This window comes from Pelophylax lessonae, assembly GCF_965119305.1.
Source record: "Pelophylax lessonae genome assembly, chromosome: 1".
Taxonomy (NCBI): Eukaryota; Metazoa; Chordata; class Amphibia; order Anura; family Ranidae; genus Pelophylax; species Pelophylax lessonae.
In genome coordinates this window covers 841,968,770-841,985,462 of record NC_138768.1, presented here as the reverse complement: position 1 = coordinate 841,985,462, position 16,693 = coordinate 841,968,770, and the positions used below count along the sequence as shown (strand labels likewise).

General features: G+C 45.0%; 1 protein-coding gene across 1 annotated transcript in view; it reads right to left on the bottom strand.

The window, feature by feature from the left end:
* DNAAF9 (dynein axonemal assembly factor 9) overlaps positions 1 to 16,693 on the bottom strand; it is a 230,639-nt gene that overhangs the window by 106,543 nt on the left and 107,403 nt on the right. Inside the window, exons 12-17 of the mRNA XM_082269118.1 lie at positions 12,323 to 12,359; positions 9,670 to 9,757; positions 5,337 to 5,413; positions 1,784 to 1,828; positions 1,642 to 1,687; positions 417 to 528 (exon numbers count right to left, since the gene is read on the bottom strand). Coding sequence (XP_082125244.1) covers positions 417 to 528; positions 1,642 to 1,687; positions 1,784 to 1,828; positions 5,337 to 5,413; positions 9,670 to 9,757; positions 12,323 to 12,359 — 405 coding nt within the window. The remainder of the gene's footprint in view (positions 1 to 416; positions 529 to 1,641; positions 1,688 to 1,783; positions 1,829 to 5,336; positions 5,414 to 9,669; positions 9,758 to 12,322; positions 12,360 to 16,693) is intronic.

Sequence of the window (16,693 nt, the reverse complement as noted above, 5' to 3'; positions counted from 1 at the left end):
CTTCCTGGAAGAGAGTCAACTGCTCGAAACATATTTTTTCATGGTTCTATTATAACATATGGTCATCACCTGATCTTACTGATATTAAAATGAAAAGAATGGCAATGTAGATGCAGACCTTTATTCTACTAGTGGATACAATAGGGCCCCTTTTAATTTGGGCACCCCCGGTCTATATATTTGTTCATTAAATCACCTCCCAGTTATTTTTATTTTCAACCCAAAACCCAGGATTTCACCTTTCTTTAAAGCTAGACCTCTTGTTTATTTTGTGATGTTCCCTTAATACCCATCTAACGTCTTCTAGTGTGATACCCAACACTGAGATTTATTTTATGGAAACATTTAATAAAGCAATCATGGCGCTAAGAAAAAAAAAAAAAATCAAAAATCCAACATGAGACAAGATGACATACCTTTGTCTCTAACATGTATCTCAGACTTAAGGAAAGATTCAGAAAAGACCACGGACCCCAGATTTCCTCTTCCCCCTTGCAGGTCGGGAATGTCATACACCGCCATGGAGGCCTGAAAAGATAACCATGTGACAGGTCAGGGGGGATGCATCACTTGTTATAGTGCACAATGAGCTTCACCCATCATTCAGCAATATATTTAAGGGAAAGCTTTTGTGTTATATTTAAAAATAGGAATTCTCAGCCCTTTTATGAATTCAGACCCCTAATGCCCCCACATCAGGCTCAGGTGTAAGGGAGGTGCTGCACTCAGGTTTTTTACACCTTAATGCAGAGAATGTACTAGGGTGAAAAAATTCAGCCTTTAGAACCAGTTTTATGTGGCATGCCACAAAAGCAAGTTTACTACACCATTATAATGGCCCAGAAACCATTCTTATTTCCCATCATGGAGTATATTTCTCCACTTTGATTTCAAGTTCAATAATGCAGACAATTTTATTTTTATTTTTTTATCCAAACAATAACGGAATTGTAAAGTCAGAAGTTTTTTTAAATCTTAATGCATTCTACGCATTAAGAAAAAAAGCCTTCTGTGTGCAGCAGCCCCCCTATTACTTACCTGAGCCCATCTTTTTCAAGTGACGTTGTTGGAGTTTCTCAGCTGCCCGGGACTCCCCTCCTCATTGGCTGAAACAGTGTGATTGGCTCCCACTGCTCTCCATCATAGTCAGTCAGCCAATCAGGAGAGAGAGGGGGCGGGGCTGGGTTGCGGGTCCATTTTGGACTGGACACAGGGAGCTGTGATTCGGCTCAGGTGCCCCCATAGCAAGCTGCTTGCTGTGGGGGCACTCAACAGGAGGGAGGGGTCAGGAGCACAGAAGAGAGACCCGGGAAGAGGAGGATCCTGGCCACTCTGTGCAAAACCAACTGCACAGAGGAGGTAAGCATAACATGTTTTTTGTTGTTTTTTTTTTTTTTTTTTTAAAAAAGAGACTTTACAATCCCTTTAAGTCCCATACCCCCATCATTCGGCCCCCAATATCCCCAAGGTGTACGGCTACCCTCATTTAAGAAAAGAATAGAATATAGAATAGAATGGAAAAGAATAGAATAAAATAGAAAAGAATAGAATAAAATAGAAAAGAATAGAATAAAATAGAAAAGGACTAAACAAGGACTTCTAAATACAAATAGTGTAATGACAGGACCCTTGGGTACTTACAGTCTTAATTAAATGTGTGCTATCTTCATGGTCTAAAGGCACCGTTCTGAAAGATAGAAAGAATATAACGCCATTAAGTCCAGGCGTCCCGGTGTATCTGTTTGCAGGACAAGACTGGAGAGAACTGATAGCAATACATTACCTGCCCAGACTATTCACAGCTTCAATCTGAAATGATACTTTGGACCTGGAAGAAAACCATCAAGGACACCACTTAGAAATCACTGATCTTTGTCTACCATTCACAGCGCTCATCTCATCATGTACATCGACAACAGAACCTTAATTGCAAAAGAAAAAACTGTGCCCAACTTAAAGTGTAACCCTATCCAAACGCTTCATTTTCAGATTTGGATGGAGTGAGGAAGGGCTAGACACACGGTCAGATTTTTACCAAAAGTGTTACTAAACCCAGGAGCCTGCATTCACTATATCTGGTCTCCCACAGTACACAGAACATGGAAATGCAATTATTTTACCAATTCAGCCCCAGAAGTATTACCCCCCTTCTTCATGACCAGGCCATTTTTAGCGATGCAGCACTGTTTTATTTTAACTGACAATTATGCGGTCGTGCGACGCTGTAACCAATTAAAATTGATGCAGTTTTCTTCCCAAAAAGAGCTTTCTTTTGGTGGTATTTGATCTCCTGTGCGGTTTTTACTTTTTGCGCTATAAACAAAAAAAGACCGAAATTTTGGAAAAATAAAAACATTTTTTACTTTCTGCTATAAAACACATCCAATGATAAAAATGCAAAGAATCTAATTTCCTCATCAGTTTAGGCCAATATATATTCTGCTACATGTCTTTGTTTAAAAAAAATCCCAATAAGCGTAAACTGATTGGTTTGCGCAAAAGTTATAGCGCCTACAAACTATGGGATATATTTATGGAATTTTTTTTTTACTAGTAATGGTGGCGATCAGCGATTTTTAGCGGGACTGTGACATTGCGGTGGAAAAATTAGACACTAAGAGACACTTTTCGGGGACCAGTGACACCAATACAGTGATCAGTGCTAAAAAAGTGCACTTTCACTGTACTGACCCTGGCAGGGAAGGGGTTAACATCAGGGGCAATCAAATAGTTAAAATGTGCTCCTAGGCCACCATTCTGCCTCTCTTTGGAATAGGGCTGAACGATAGTCTATGTGATATCGACTATCGTTCTGCAGGCACGGGCGATATTCATATCGCCGAAGCCACGATATTCAGGCATTAGGCAGGGAGAAGTCGGGACTCGGGGGGAGGAGTCCCACACTTCCCTCCCGGCTCTGCCTCTAGTATCCAGCCGACCATTACTCCGCCCTGCTCCGCCCATTGTCTCTCCTGGCTGCATCAGGGGCGGGATCAGGCTGTAATGTTTTTCAATGGAGAGACAATGGGCGGAGCAGGGCGGAGTAATGGTCGTCTGTTGACTAAGAGACAGAGCTGGGAGGGCTGGAGTGGGGGGCGGATTGCATGGCGGTGGAGAGGCTACAGTGTTTGCAGCAGGAGAGGGGGGAAGAGACGTCCGGAGCATGGCGGAGGAGCACTGGGGGACAAAGGCTGCTACCCGACAGCCCGCTTCCTCTACACTCCAGCTCCGACACAAGGCTCGGGCGGGAGAAGTTCTACGAGTGTGGCGGATCCCCTGGCAGAAAGCTGCGCTCTGCTAACTGATCCCTCCCCCGGAGACTGTCTGGGAGAAATATCGCGATATATATCGTTAAAAACGAAATATCGCAATATACTTTTTTCCCCAATGTCGTGCAGCCCTACTTTGGAATGATTGGCGGGTCCCGGCAGACATTGGCTCCTGCTGTGTCCAACCAAAAATCCGGAAGAGGTGATGACGTACAGGTACGCAATTTCGCCTGTAGGACCCGCAGACCCGGAAGAGTGAAATCACGTACCTGTATGTGATTTCGCACAGGAGAGCCGCTGTCCCGCAGTATATATACGTGGGGCAGTCGGCAAGTGGTTAGTAAATGTAAACTGTTAAATACCTTTTCTCAACAGCAGTTACAGCAGTCTTGTGACTTCTATCAGTGTCCAGCCAAGCACTGGGTAAAGCTTGCAGGAGAAGTTTTTTGACTGTCCTATGAGACTGCATGACCCCTGACCCTCTGTCTGGAAAGTGCTGATTGGCCCTGTGCTGATCACATACATCCTCCCAAGAAAAAAAAAAAAAACCCTCTCTAGCACTACACACCAAACCATGTGCAGCCTGACTCCATAGACTCTGTGTTATCAGGAAATTATAAGGGGACAGTAGAAAAAGGATCAGAGAAGATGAGCTCAAACAGCCTTTTTACACACTGCAGAGGAATAACCCCTTAGGTTCCACAGTGAGTATGACAAGCATGCTTTACTGCATATACAGACAGATTTAACTGTTGTAAGTTTAGTAACACTTTAATGTCTGTTCCCTCATGAGAGAGACTGTCACAGGTCACAGAACTCCTGTCCTGGTGACACAGTAGAGAAGTGAAGGAAATCTAACCAAAGAGGACACAGAACGCGATATAAACCTGGCAAAAGTCCTCATTCCACTCCTGCAACGTTACTTTCAGTATTGCACAGCTGTACTGCTCCTCTCCTATACTGACATTGCTTACCCTCATTTCACTGCACACTGTGAGCTCACAGTGTGTATTAGAAGCTGCAGTAATTTAGAAAGAGCCTGCCATTCCCTCCCCAGCCTGACCGTCTCAGGGCTGCTCCTTTTCAAAAATTGGATTTCAGTTCTTTCAAACACGGAGGCTCAGCATCACATATGGCCGATAGCTAGGGTGACCTGCTTATAAATACAGCCTGCCTAGGAACTCCTACTCCTCAAGGCTATTTAAAATTTGCATACCTCCTCCCAGGGAGCAATCCACTGCTTGTATCAGGACTGAATGGAATACTGATACAAGGTGTTGTGATATTTTCTAACGTCCTCAAGAAGCTTTGTACAGCACCCTGCCAGCTCTTCCCATCAGCAATGGACATCGCCGCGCAGAGACCCAGCGAGGACATCGCCGCGCAGAGACCCAGCGAGGACATCACGACATTGCCGCGCAGAGACCCAGCGAGGACGTCACCGCGCAGAGACCCAGCGAGGACGTCACTGCACAGAGACCCAGTGATGACATCACAGCACAGAAACCCAGTGAGGACGTCACTGCACAGAAACCCAGTGAGGACGTCACTGCACAGAGACCCAGTGAGGACGTCACTGCACAGAGACCCAGTGAGGACGTCACTGCACAGAGACCCAGTGAGGACGTCACTAGGACTAAAAAAGGGAATGTAATGAAAATGGAAAGATTTTATATAAAAAAGTCATTAGTAATTGGGGGGGGGGGGTAAGCCAAGCCAGGGAAAAAATGTAAGCAAATACATTTCAGGTATAAATTTCAGTTTTAAAGTAGGTTGGGGTGTAAGGAGCTGTTCAGTGTCACTGAAAGGCTCATTTTTTCAGCTGCACGGAGTTGGGCTTTAAAAGACGGACTCCTTTCATCTCGGTGTCAGAAGGTCACAGTATTCATTCCCCCTAAAGAGTTCACTTCACAGTATGACAATGTGCCATATTTATTGTGTACTCCCCTCCTCACTTGATTACAGGCACCAGCCAGCTAACACGGCATCATTTCACCGCCTTTTCCCTCTGATGTGTATTCCCAGGAAAGCGTTCTACTAACAACAAAGTGAAAATGTCATTCTAACCTCAAAGCTGCTCTCAATTGAACAAGATTAAAGGAGTCCAGCGACATCCCGAAATTGTGTTCTGCTACTTCCTTTGCCTGCAAGAAAGAAAAAAAAAAAAAAGTCAGCGACTTCATACACAGAGAACACACTTAAAGGGGAACTACACTGCATCTGAGCACCACAAACCAAAAACTATCTTTTATTCATTTTTTAATATTTAGGCTGGGTTCACACTACTGCATTGCGGGAACCAGCACGCTTCCAGTGCGGGTTCCCGCATCGCATGTCTCTTGCAGGCAGTTTACACTGCCCTATGCGAACCGCTGTGGGTTTCAATACAAAGTTAATGACTACCCCAGATTGGTTCGTAGATTGCAGTGCCAGCTGCCAAATGGTGCAGGAATCAGATCTCAGTGTCAAAACCTTTGCAATCCGACTGCAGTGCGGACTAAAAAAAATAGGGTCCTGCGCCATTTTGGTGCGAATGCGATGCAAATTCAGGCATACAATCTGTATGGCTGAATTCGCACCGCACAGACATCCCATGTGATCTGCACAGCAGTGCTGTAAAAATCACATGCAATGTCTAACATTGCACCAGTGTGAACCTAGCCTCAACGTAAACTCCTCCATCCATCCATGTCCCCATTTATTTTGTTGAGAAATCACTTTGAAAAAACACCCTCCTAGTATTTCTGCCTGGGGCCATCTTGAGTAAGGGTAGATGATTCATGTATCATTTCCTGGAATCCACCTGCACTTAGCTCAAGCAGGCAAGCAGGAGGGTGTGCTTAGCTGAGAAAACCTCTCCTCCCCTACTGAAGACTGCTGGGATGTATGACATCATTTGCCTAGGCTTGGAAACCAGAAAGTAACTGAAGAATGGTAAAAAAAGAAAAGGATAAAACAGGTAAATATAATGAACCTTCTTATGTATTTATTATGCTAGCAGCATAAAAATTAGGAATAGCTAAAACTTATTGAGGGAGTGAAGTTCCACTTTAAGCCTAGTATACACTACTGTCAGGGCTGGGCTCCTGCTTTTTACAAACAGCTCTTTTCTTTCAGTGCACAGAGGCTGCTCAGCTGTCGGTTATTACCAGCCATGCCACAATGGTTACCATTACCTGCCTCATTAGTCCAGCCTACAGCCAGCCCCCTTTGGCTATTTAAACAGCTTTGCTCATTTCCTCCATGCCCTTAGGTGGTCTATGATCTCCAGTGTGTTCCTGTGTATGACTTAGCTTGGCTGACTTCTCTTCCGATACCTGTTCCGGTTTTTGCTTTTTACTATGCTTACTTCTGGCTTCCTGAACCCGGCTCCTCTCATTACCTGCCCTGGCATCCACACCCTGGCTTCAGTTTTTGACAATGTTCCGGTTATTTTTTCCTATTATATTAAAGGTGCGATTTTAAACTGCATTTTCTGTCTCCGTCTGGTTTATAGTTTCTGACAGCTACAGACTTGCATGTCTAAAGGGATGTTGGGGACGTGTTTTTCCAAAAACAGTAAAACCTTGGATTGAGAGTAACTTGATTTGAGAGCGTTTTGCAAGACCAGCAACTTTTTATTTTATAAATTTTCACTTGATAAACAAGCCATATCTTGATATACAAGTAACATCATATTACAACAGAGTAAAAAAGAGAAGAGAGTCACATCTAAGTGTAGCGAAATGGTTACATTTAATGAAGGCACAATTTTTAGCAACTCACATGGTTGATGATTGAAACTGGCACATCTAAGTGTGTAGACATCGGGGGTAAAGCTGTCCACATAGACCATCCTTTGCACCGCCGTCGACATCATCCCTTCCATACTGTGCTCCACGAACGCTTCAAGCCTCGCTTTCAGATCGCTCTGCTGCAGGGTAGTCTTTAAGGTAACAACTGCAGACTGACAGCGGTCAGAGCCGACGGTGTGAAGGACGATCTATGTGGACAGCTTTACCCCGGATGCCTGCATACTTAGATTTGCCTCTTTTAATCATCAACCATGTGAGTTGCTAAATGTTGAACCTTCATTAAATATAACCATATTGCTACACTTAAGAGGCGCCTCTCTTCTCTTTTATACTCTGTAGCTCTTGCTGGATTTTGCTTCCAATCCCCTTGTGGTGGCGCCATTTGTGAATGGACATTTTATGGTTACACAACCTATCACATTGCTATAATCTTTTTATATGGACTATAAACTGAAGGACCTATGAATAAATGGTTGTGGAACGAATCATCTGAGTTTCCATTATTTCTTATAGGGAGATTCGCTTTGATATACGAGTCCTTTGGATTACAAGCATGTTTCCGGAACGAATTAGGCTCGCAATCCAAAGTTTAACTGTAATTCCCTGGAACCAAATCACTGATGGCAGAGAAAGCTAAAGGATGTGAGAGCAGGACCAAAACAATGCAGGCCAGGGGGAGAAGATATCAATGATGATTGAAGTCAGACATGAAATGAAGATAAGGTCTAGAAAGCTGCTGCAGCTTTAAAGGATTATCCTGTGGAGATGCAAATTTACAGAGAATTTGAAGAAATCAGTTTCAACACAAGAAAGGACTTTAAGGCTGGGGGTCAGCCTTAAAGGGAAAATATAATAGCTGGGGTCAGTTGTATTTATCTATTATATTGTATATCTCTTTTATAGTTTATATAAAATCTTTATTTAAAAAAAATAAATAAATAAAATAAGGCTGTCCTTCAAGTCCTGAACTATAAAAAGCCCTCTAGGAAGCACAGCCAGGGTGGCAACCTGATCCTTCTCCACTGCAATCATACAATACAGCCTGGTCACCTTTCCGCCTTCAGCTGGTCATTGTACAATTAGGCCCCTTTCACACAGACGGACTGTTCAGATCCGCCTGTCAGTTTTTTTGGCGGATCTGAACGGATGCCCCATGCATCTTTATGGGGCATCGGATGTCAGCGGAGACATGGCCGCTGATATCCGATCCGTCAAATCTGGATGGATGGAAACCCTATTTTCCATCTTTCCAGCGGATCAGATCGGATGAGAACGGACCGACGGTCCTGATCACATCCGATTCCCCCATAGAGATGCATGGGGACCTGACAGCTGTGTCTCCGCACACAGAGCAAAGACACATCCTCTTGCTCAGCGGGGGATCGCCGGATCGATACCCCGCTGAGAAAAACAGAGTCCGCCTGGCGGACTCTGTGTGTGAAAGAGCCCTAAAGGTGCAGTAGAAAACCAAAAGGATAATTACTCTGCTCTCTCCACCTGTCAGCACATTCTTTGAGAGCAAGTCCCTGCAGACTCCATTTGTATGTGTATACCCCAGCTTAAGCTACTTAACTCTAAAAAGAACAGTAAGACCCCTCTCACACAGACAGACCGATCGGGTCCGTCTGTCAGCTTTTTAGGCAGACCCGATCGGACCATCTGTTGCTCTCTATGGAGCGGCGGATGTCAACAGACATGTGTCTGCTGACTCCCGCCAACATCCGATCTGATCCTGTCCACTAAGAACAAACGGATGGGGATCCATTCCCCATCCATCTAGCAGATCAGATTGGATGACAGTTGCATGGAAACGGAGAGGCGGTCCGTTTCCATCCAAAAGCCCATAAAGGAGAGCGGGCTGTGTTCGTGTCTGCTCTGCATCAGTGGAGTGGACATGGACCTGTCATTTGCCTGCTCAGCGGGGATCAGCGGAGAGATCCCCTGCTTAGCTGGTGGACTCTGCCAGCGTGAAAGGGGGCTTTATTCCCAGCAAACCAGACAGATTAGAAAACATGAACAACTGATACTTGAGCACCACCTGCTGGTTGAGAATGAGAACACAAAACTTATACAACATTTCATAACTACTTGACAAAAACTTTACTTTTTTAGTTCTGACCTTCACATATATCCTTTAAAGTAAACCTGTCATAAGAAAACAAAAGGGCAACCGTTGTTGTCCTTCTGGGAATGCCAATTGTCTGGCTGTTATAATGGTCTGATGCTATACTTGAAGTTACTGACTTGGAGCAAATATGCAGACCAGGAAACTCCATAGTCCTTTTCTTTACACATATTCTGGGTGAGGTTTAGCATTACAGCCAGGTAAACCAGTATTTTCAGGATGAGAGAGCAGGTAATGGTGGCCTATAGGTTTTCTCTGGACAGGATTATTATAAAATGTTTTCATCTTCTCCCCTACCACTGGGGCTATAAACAACTGATATGAGCTCTCTGCACCAAGCATGGGCTATCTACTTTCCTAACCCAGGCATGAACTGCTAGCCGGGGGGTAGCTAGCAGTACATGCCTGTGGTAGAACCTAGGTATGGATGGGGGTGAATGTAGAACCAATGGCCCTGGTGCACCCTCTACTTAGACATTACCTTGGTTAGACTTGAACACTTCACATAGCTTGAAATCCCGGCAAGGACGGCTTCAACTACAGCAGCATAGACATGAGACAGCACAACACTGAAAAAGAGAAAAACATACACAGTATAGGGGTTAGTTGTGATTGATTTCATCTATTTGTAAGTGACCTAACATGAAAATGGCCAAGGCACATACATGACGGTTTTGGGGTGAACGGACAATCTCAACTGAATTTTACAAACAAAGCTTAAAGTGTAACTCCACTTTTGTTGAGAAAAAAAAAACATTGCCCTCTGGGTGATCTCTGTACATTGCAGGGATTGTAACAAACTTTGTTGCAGATTCCTACCTTTTTTTATTCTTTAGAAATCCTTGTTTGTTCCTCTGTGCTGAGTGGGTCTAATGGGAGTGGTTTTTATAACTATCTATCAGCTGTGGCAGCTGCAGGGCTCTAATGAGGAAAGCTGCTGGGCCTGCATCCCTTTAGATGTGTTCCTATTGGGAGTATCTCACCAAAAATGACATTTTTGTTGCAGGGGATGCCAGAAATCTGACTTGTATCTTAGTGCAGACTTCTGGGAAAATTGGTGAGCCAATCACACAAGCAGGAAATGTTTCTGGGGTGTGGTCAGTATACATTCTGTGTACAGAACAGCTCCAGGCGGCCATATTGCATTGCATTTTCAGAAAATTACAACAGCTGCAGATTGAAAAGGAAAGGTCATTTTTAATAATATTCAATAACAATATGATTTGTGTCGCAATTACATAGTTACATAGTAGGTGAGGTTGAATAAAGACAATAGTCCATCTAGTTCAACCTGTGTAGGTGTGTGTGGCTGTAATCATCTCACATACCCCTGAATGTTCTGATCCTTGAGATGTAAGTCTAAGAGTCTTTTGAAAGCCACCATACTACCCGCAGAAACCACCTCTTGTGGTAGAGAATTCCACAATCTTGTTGCCCTAACAGTAAAGAACCCCCCGCGTTGCCTGAGGTTAAAACGCTTCTCCTCTAATCGCATTGTATGCCCTCGAGTCCTCATGCAATCCCTTCGAATGAATAGCTTTTTTTCTAAGCTGGAATCCCCATTAAGATATTTATAAATTGCTATCATGTCCCCCCTCAGACGTCTCTTCTCCAGGGAGAATAAATCGAGCGATTGTAGACGCTCTTCATAGTCAAGGTCCTCCAATCAAATTGTATACGCTATATTGTTTTTTCTTTATTTGCTGATTCCTTTCCCCATGAAAGTGGAGTTACACTTTAACAATCATTATAATAGAACCTTTACATACTACTGGTTTCATAATCTTAAAGTTACTGATTATTGGGTAATACAGTGCCTTGAAAAAGTATTCATACCCTTTGAAATTTTCCACATTTTGTCATGTTACAACCAAAAACGTATATGTATGTTATTGGGATTTTATGTGATAGACCAACACAAAGTGGCACATAATTGTGAAGTGGAAGGAAAATGATAAATGGTTTTCAAATTTTTTTTTTACAAATAAATATCTGAAAAGTGTGGCCTACGTTTGTTTTCAGCCCCTTTTACTCTGATACCCCTAACTGGTGTGTGGCAGCATCATGTTTTGGGGATGGTTTTCTTCAGCCAGAGCTACAATGGAATGGTTTAGATCAGGGATCCTCAAACTACGGCCCTCCAGCTGTTGTGGAACTACACATCCTATGAGGGATTGTAAAGCTCTGACATTCACAGACATGACTAGGCATGATGGGAATTGTAGTTCCTGAACAACTGGAGGGCCGTAGTTTGGAGACCCCTGGTTTAGATCAAAGCATATTCACGTGTTAGAATTGCCCAGTCAAAGTCCAGACCTAAATCCAATTGAGAATATGTGGCAAGACTTGAAAATTGCTGTTCACAGACACTCTCCATCCAATCTGACAGAGCTTGAGCTATCTTGCAAAGAAGAATGGGCAAACATTTTACTCTCTAGATGTGCAAAGCTGGTAGAGACACCCCGAAAAAGACTTGCAGCTGTAATTGCAGGGAAAGGGGGGTTCTACATAGTATTGTCTCAGGGGGGTGAATACAAATGCACGCCACACTTTTCACATATTTATTTGTAAAACATTTTGAAAACCATTTATCATTTTCCTTCCCCGTCACAATTATGTGCCACTTTGTGTTGGTCTATCACATAAAATCCCAATAAAATACATTTACGTTTTTTCGTTGTAACATGACAAAATGTGGAAAATTTCAAGGGTTGTGAATACTTTTTCAAGGCACTGTATCTGCGAAAATTTTGGGTCACCACGGGACACAAAAGATTTTCAAGCATGTAAAAGAGTATGGCCATACTTCTGTTGTAGGTCACAGAGGCGCACTTACTTTTGTTCTCCTGTGACCCAGATTAAGCTGATAATGGACTATTGCCAGCTATCAGCTGACAAAGGAGAGTTGCTCCAGGTCCTGGAAAGATCTCAGCAATATTGCCTGAACTCCCCCGGCTGTCTAAATGACAGCTAGCTCTATCTTTCAGTGCAGCTGAGACCAAGCTGGAAGCAATATAACTATGCAATAAACCTTGGGAATAAAAGGTGACCATTATAAGCACCCTAGCAGTGTTATACTGTGTGCCAATGAGCTATTTGTCTCAAGTGGTCAAAGCATGGAAGAAATTACTTACATTTGCTCATTTTTCTTGAGTGCCTCGTTGTCCTTTCCTTCAAACAGGAAAAAAAAAAAAGATATCAATAATTCGCCAAGAATACTAAGGGTTAATGCACACTGCAGTTTAAAGGAACTCAAAGAATCGGCTTCTACAGGCTATTGAGATCTCATTAGTTCTGCCTAGAAACTCCCCCCCCCCCCCATGTTAGCCAATGTGTCCATGCACACTTTGGCTTTTTCAAGCATTTTCAGACTTCTACTCCTACAGGCAAGAAAAAAAAAACACCAAACACGTGTTTTTGACAGAAGCTGGTGCCCCAAAGAGCTCAAAGAAGCTCAAAAACGCATGAAAAATGTTTGTTGCAGCTTTTTGTTTAGTTTATACAGTGGTTAAGAAAATACTGTCAGAGTCAGGGGGCCTCCAAATTAATGGAAAAGCCTACAGAGTTTTAATCAGGTAAGTGTCCACGGTATAAGGAAACATCAGTAGTATTCATTCAGGCGGATATCTAGGCAATATAGGATTTTCAGTGTACATAAATAAAACAAGGGATTATAGAGTAATTTAATAAAAACAACTGATATCAAACATATGACGAAACGCATTGGGTGGGACCAGACGTGACATCACCACGCTCTTTGGCTGGCTTGTTTTGCATTGGGAATGCTGCAGCCCATTTTTTTCTGGATCATTTACATGCTGTCATGCATACTATGTTTGTGAGTGCATTCTTTTATCAATAAATGTACAATTATGTTTATTGGATTACGCTATGATCCCTTGTTTTATTTATGTACACCGTAAAATCATAGATTGCCTGGATATCCACCTGAATGAATACTACTGATGTTTCACATACTGCTGGTATGTGAAGAGGGGGACAAAGATGGGGACACAGATGCTGGTATGTGAAGAGGGGGACAAAGATGGGGACACAGATGCTGGTATGTGAAGAGGGGGACAAATATGGGGAAAGAGATGCTGGTATGTGAAGAGGGGGACAAAGATGGGGACAAAGATAGGGACACAGATGCTGGTATGTGAAGTGGGGGACACACATGGGGACAGAGATGCTGGTCTGTGAAGAGGGGGACAAAGATGGGGACACAGATGCTGGTATGTGAAGAGGGGGACAAAGATGGGGACACAGATGCTGGTATGTGAAGAGGGGGACAAAGATGGGGACACAGATGCTGGTATGTGAAGAGGGGGACAAAGATGGGGACACAGATGCTGGTATGTGAAGAGGGGGACAAAGATGGTATGTGAAGAGGGGGACAAAGATGGGGACACAGATGCTGGTATGTGAGGAGGGGGACAAAGATGGAGACACAGATGCTGGTATGTGAAGAGGGGGACAAAGATGGGGACACAGATGCTGGTATGTGAAGAGGGGGAAAAAGATGGGGATACAGATGCTGGTATGTGAAGAGGGGGACAAAGATGGGGACACAGATGCTGGAATGTGAAGAGGGGGACAAAGATGCTGGTATGTGAAGAGGGGGACAGAGATGGGGACACAGATGCTGGTCTGTGAAGAGGGGGAAAAAGATAGGGACGCAGATGCTGGAATGTGAAGAGGGGGACAAAGATGGGGACACAGATGCTGGTATGTGAAGAGGTGGACAAAGATGGGGGACACAGATGCTGGTATGTGAAGAGGGGGACAAAGATGGGGACACAGATGCTGGTATGTGAAGAGGGGGACAAAGATGGGGACACAGATGCTGGTATGTGAAGAGGGGGACAAAGATGGGGACACAGATGCTGGTATGTGAAGAGGGGGACAAAGATGGGGACACAGATGCTGGTATGTGAAGAGGGGGAAAAAGATAGGGATACAGATGCTGGTATGCAAAGAGGGGGACAAAGATGGGGACACAGATGCTGGTATGTGAAGAGGGGGACAAAGATGGGGACACAGATGCTGGTATGTGAAGAGGGGGACAAAGATGGGGACACAGATGCTGGTATGTGAAGAGGGGGAAAAAGATGGGGATACAGATGCTGGTATGTGAAGAGGGGGACAAAGATGGGGACACAGATGCTGGAATGTGAAGAGGGGGACAAAGATGGGGACACAGATGCTGGAATGTGAAGAGGGGGACAAAGATGGGGGGACACAGATGCTGGTATGTGAAGAGGGGGACAGAGATGGGGACACAGATGCTGGTCTGTGAAGAGGGGGAAAAAGATAGGGACGCAGATGCTGGAATGTGAAGAGGGGGGACAAAGATGGGGACACAGATGCTGGTATGTGAAGAGGTGGACAAAGATGGGGGACACAGATGCTGGTATGTGAAGAGGGGGACAAAGATGGGGACACAGATGCTGGTATGTGAAGAGGGGGACAAAGATGGGGACACAGATGCTGGTATGTGAAGAGGGGGACAAAGATGGGGACACAGATGCTGGAATGTGAAGAGGGGGACAAAGATGGGGACACAGATGCTGGTATGTGAAGAGGGGGACAAAGATGGGGACACAGATGCTGGTATATGAGGAGGGGGACAAAGATGGGGACACAGATGCTGGTATGTGAGGAGGGGGACAAAGATGGGGACACAGATGCTGGTATGTGAAGAGGGGGACAAAGATGGGGACACAGATGCTGGTATGTGAAGAGGGGGAAAAAGATGGGGATACAGATGCTGGTATGTGAAGAGGGGGACAAAGATGGGGGGACACAGATGCTGGTATGTGAAGAGGGGGACAGAGATGGGGACACAGATGCTGGTCTGTGAAGAGGGGGAAAAAGATAGGGACTCAGATGCTGGAATGTGAAGAGGGGGACAAAGATGGGGACACAGATGCTGGTATGTGAAGAGGTGGACAAAGATGAGGGACACAGATGCTGGTATGTGAAGAGGGGGACAAATATGGGGAAAGAGATGCTGGTATGTGAAGAGGTGGACAAAGATGGGGACACAGATGCTGGTATGTGAAGAGGGGGACAAAGATGGGGACAAAGATAGGGACACAGATGCTGGTATGTGAAGTGGGGGACACACATGGGGACAGAGATGCTGGTCTGTGAAGAGGGGGACAAAGATGGGGACACAGATGCTGGTATGTGAAGAGGGGGACAAAGATGGGGACACAGATGCTGGTATGTGAAGAGGGGGACAAAGATGGGGACACAGATGCTGGTATGTGAAGAGGGGGACAAAGATGGGGACACAGATGCTGGTATGTGAAGAGGGGGACAAAGATGGTATGTGAAGAGGGGGACAAAGATGGGGACACAGATGCTGGTATGTGAGGAGGGGGACAAAGATGGAGACACAGATGCTGGTATGTGAAGAGGGGGACAAAGATGGGGACACAGATGCTGGTATGTGAAGAGGGGGAAAAAGATGGGGATACAGATGCTGGTATGTGAAGAGGGGGACAAAGATGGGGACACAGATGCTGGAATGTGAAGAGGGGGACAAAGATGCTGGTATGTGAAAAGGGGGACAGAGATGGGGACACAGATGCTGGTCTGTGAAGAGGGGGAAAAAGATAGGGACGCAGATGCTGGAATGTGAAGAGGGGAACAAAGATGCTGGTATGTGAAGAGGGGGACAGAGATGGGGACACAGATGCTGGTCTGTGAAGAGGGGGAAAAAGATAGGGACGCAGATGCTGGAATGTGAAGAGGGGGACAAAGATGGGGACACAGATGCTGGTATGTGAAGAGGTGGACAAAGATGGGGGACACAGATGCTGGTATGTGAAGAGGGGGACAAAGATGGGGACACAGATGCTGGTATGTGAAGAGGGGGAAAAAGATGGGGATACAGATGCTGGTATGCGAAGAGGGGGACAAAGATGGGGACACAGATGCTGGTATGTGAAGAGGGGGACAAAGATGGGGACACAGATGCTGGTATGTGAAGAGGGGGACAAAGATGGGGACACAGATGCTGGAATGTGAAGAGGGGGACAAAGATGGGGACACAGATGCTGGAATGTGAAGAGGGGGACAAAGATGGGGGGACACAGATGCTGGTATGTGAAGAGGGGGACAGAGATGGGGACACAGATGCTGGTCTGTGAAGAGGGGGACAAAGATGGGGGGACACAGATGCTGGTATGTGAAGAGGGGGACAGAGATGGGGACACAGATGCTGGTATGTGAAGAGGGGGAAAAAGATAGGGACGCAGATGCTGGAATGTGAAGAGGGGGACAAAGATGGGGACACAGATGCTGGTATGTGAAGAGGTGGACAAAGATGGGGGACACAGATGCTGGTATGTGAAGAGGGGGACAAAGATGGGGACACAGATGCTGGTATGTGAAGAGGGGGACAAAGATGGGGACACAGATGCTGGTATGTGAAGAGGGGGACAAAGATGGGGACACAGATGCTGGTATGTGAAGAGGGGGACAAAGATGGGGAC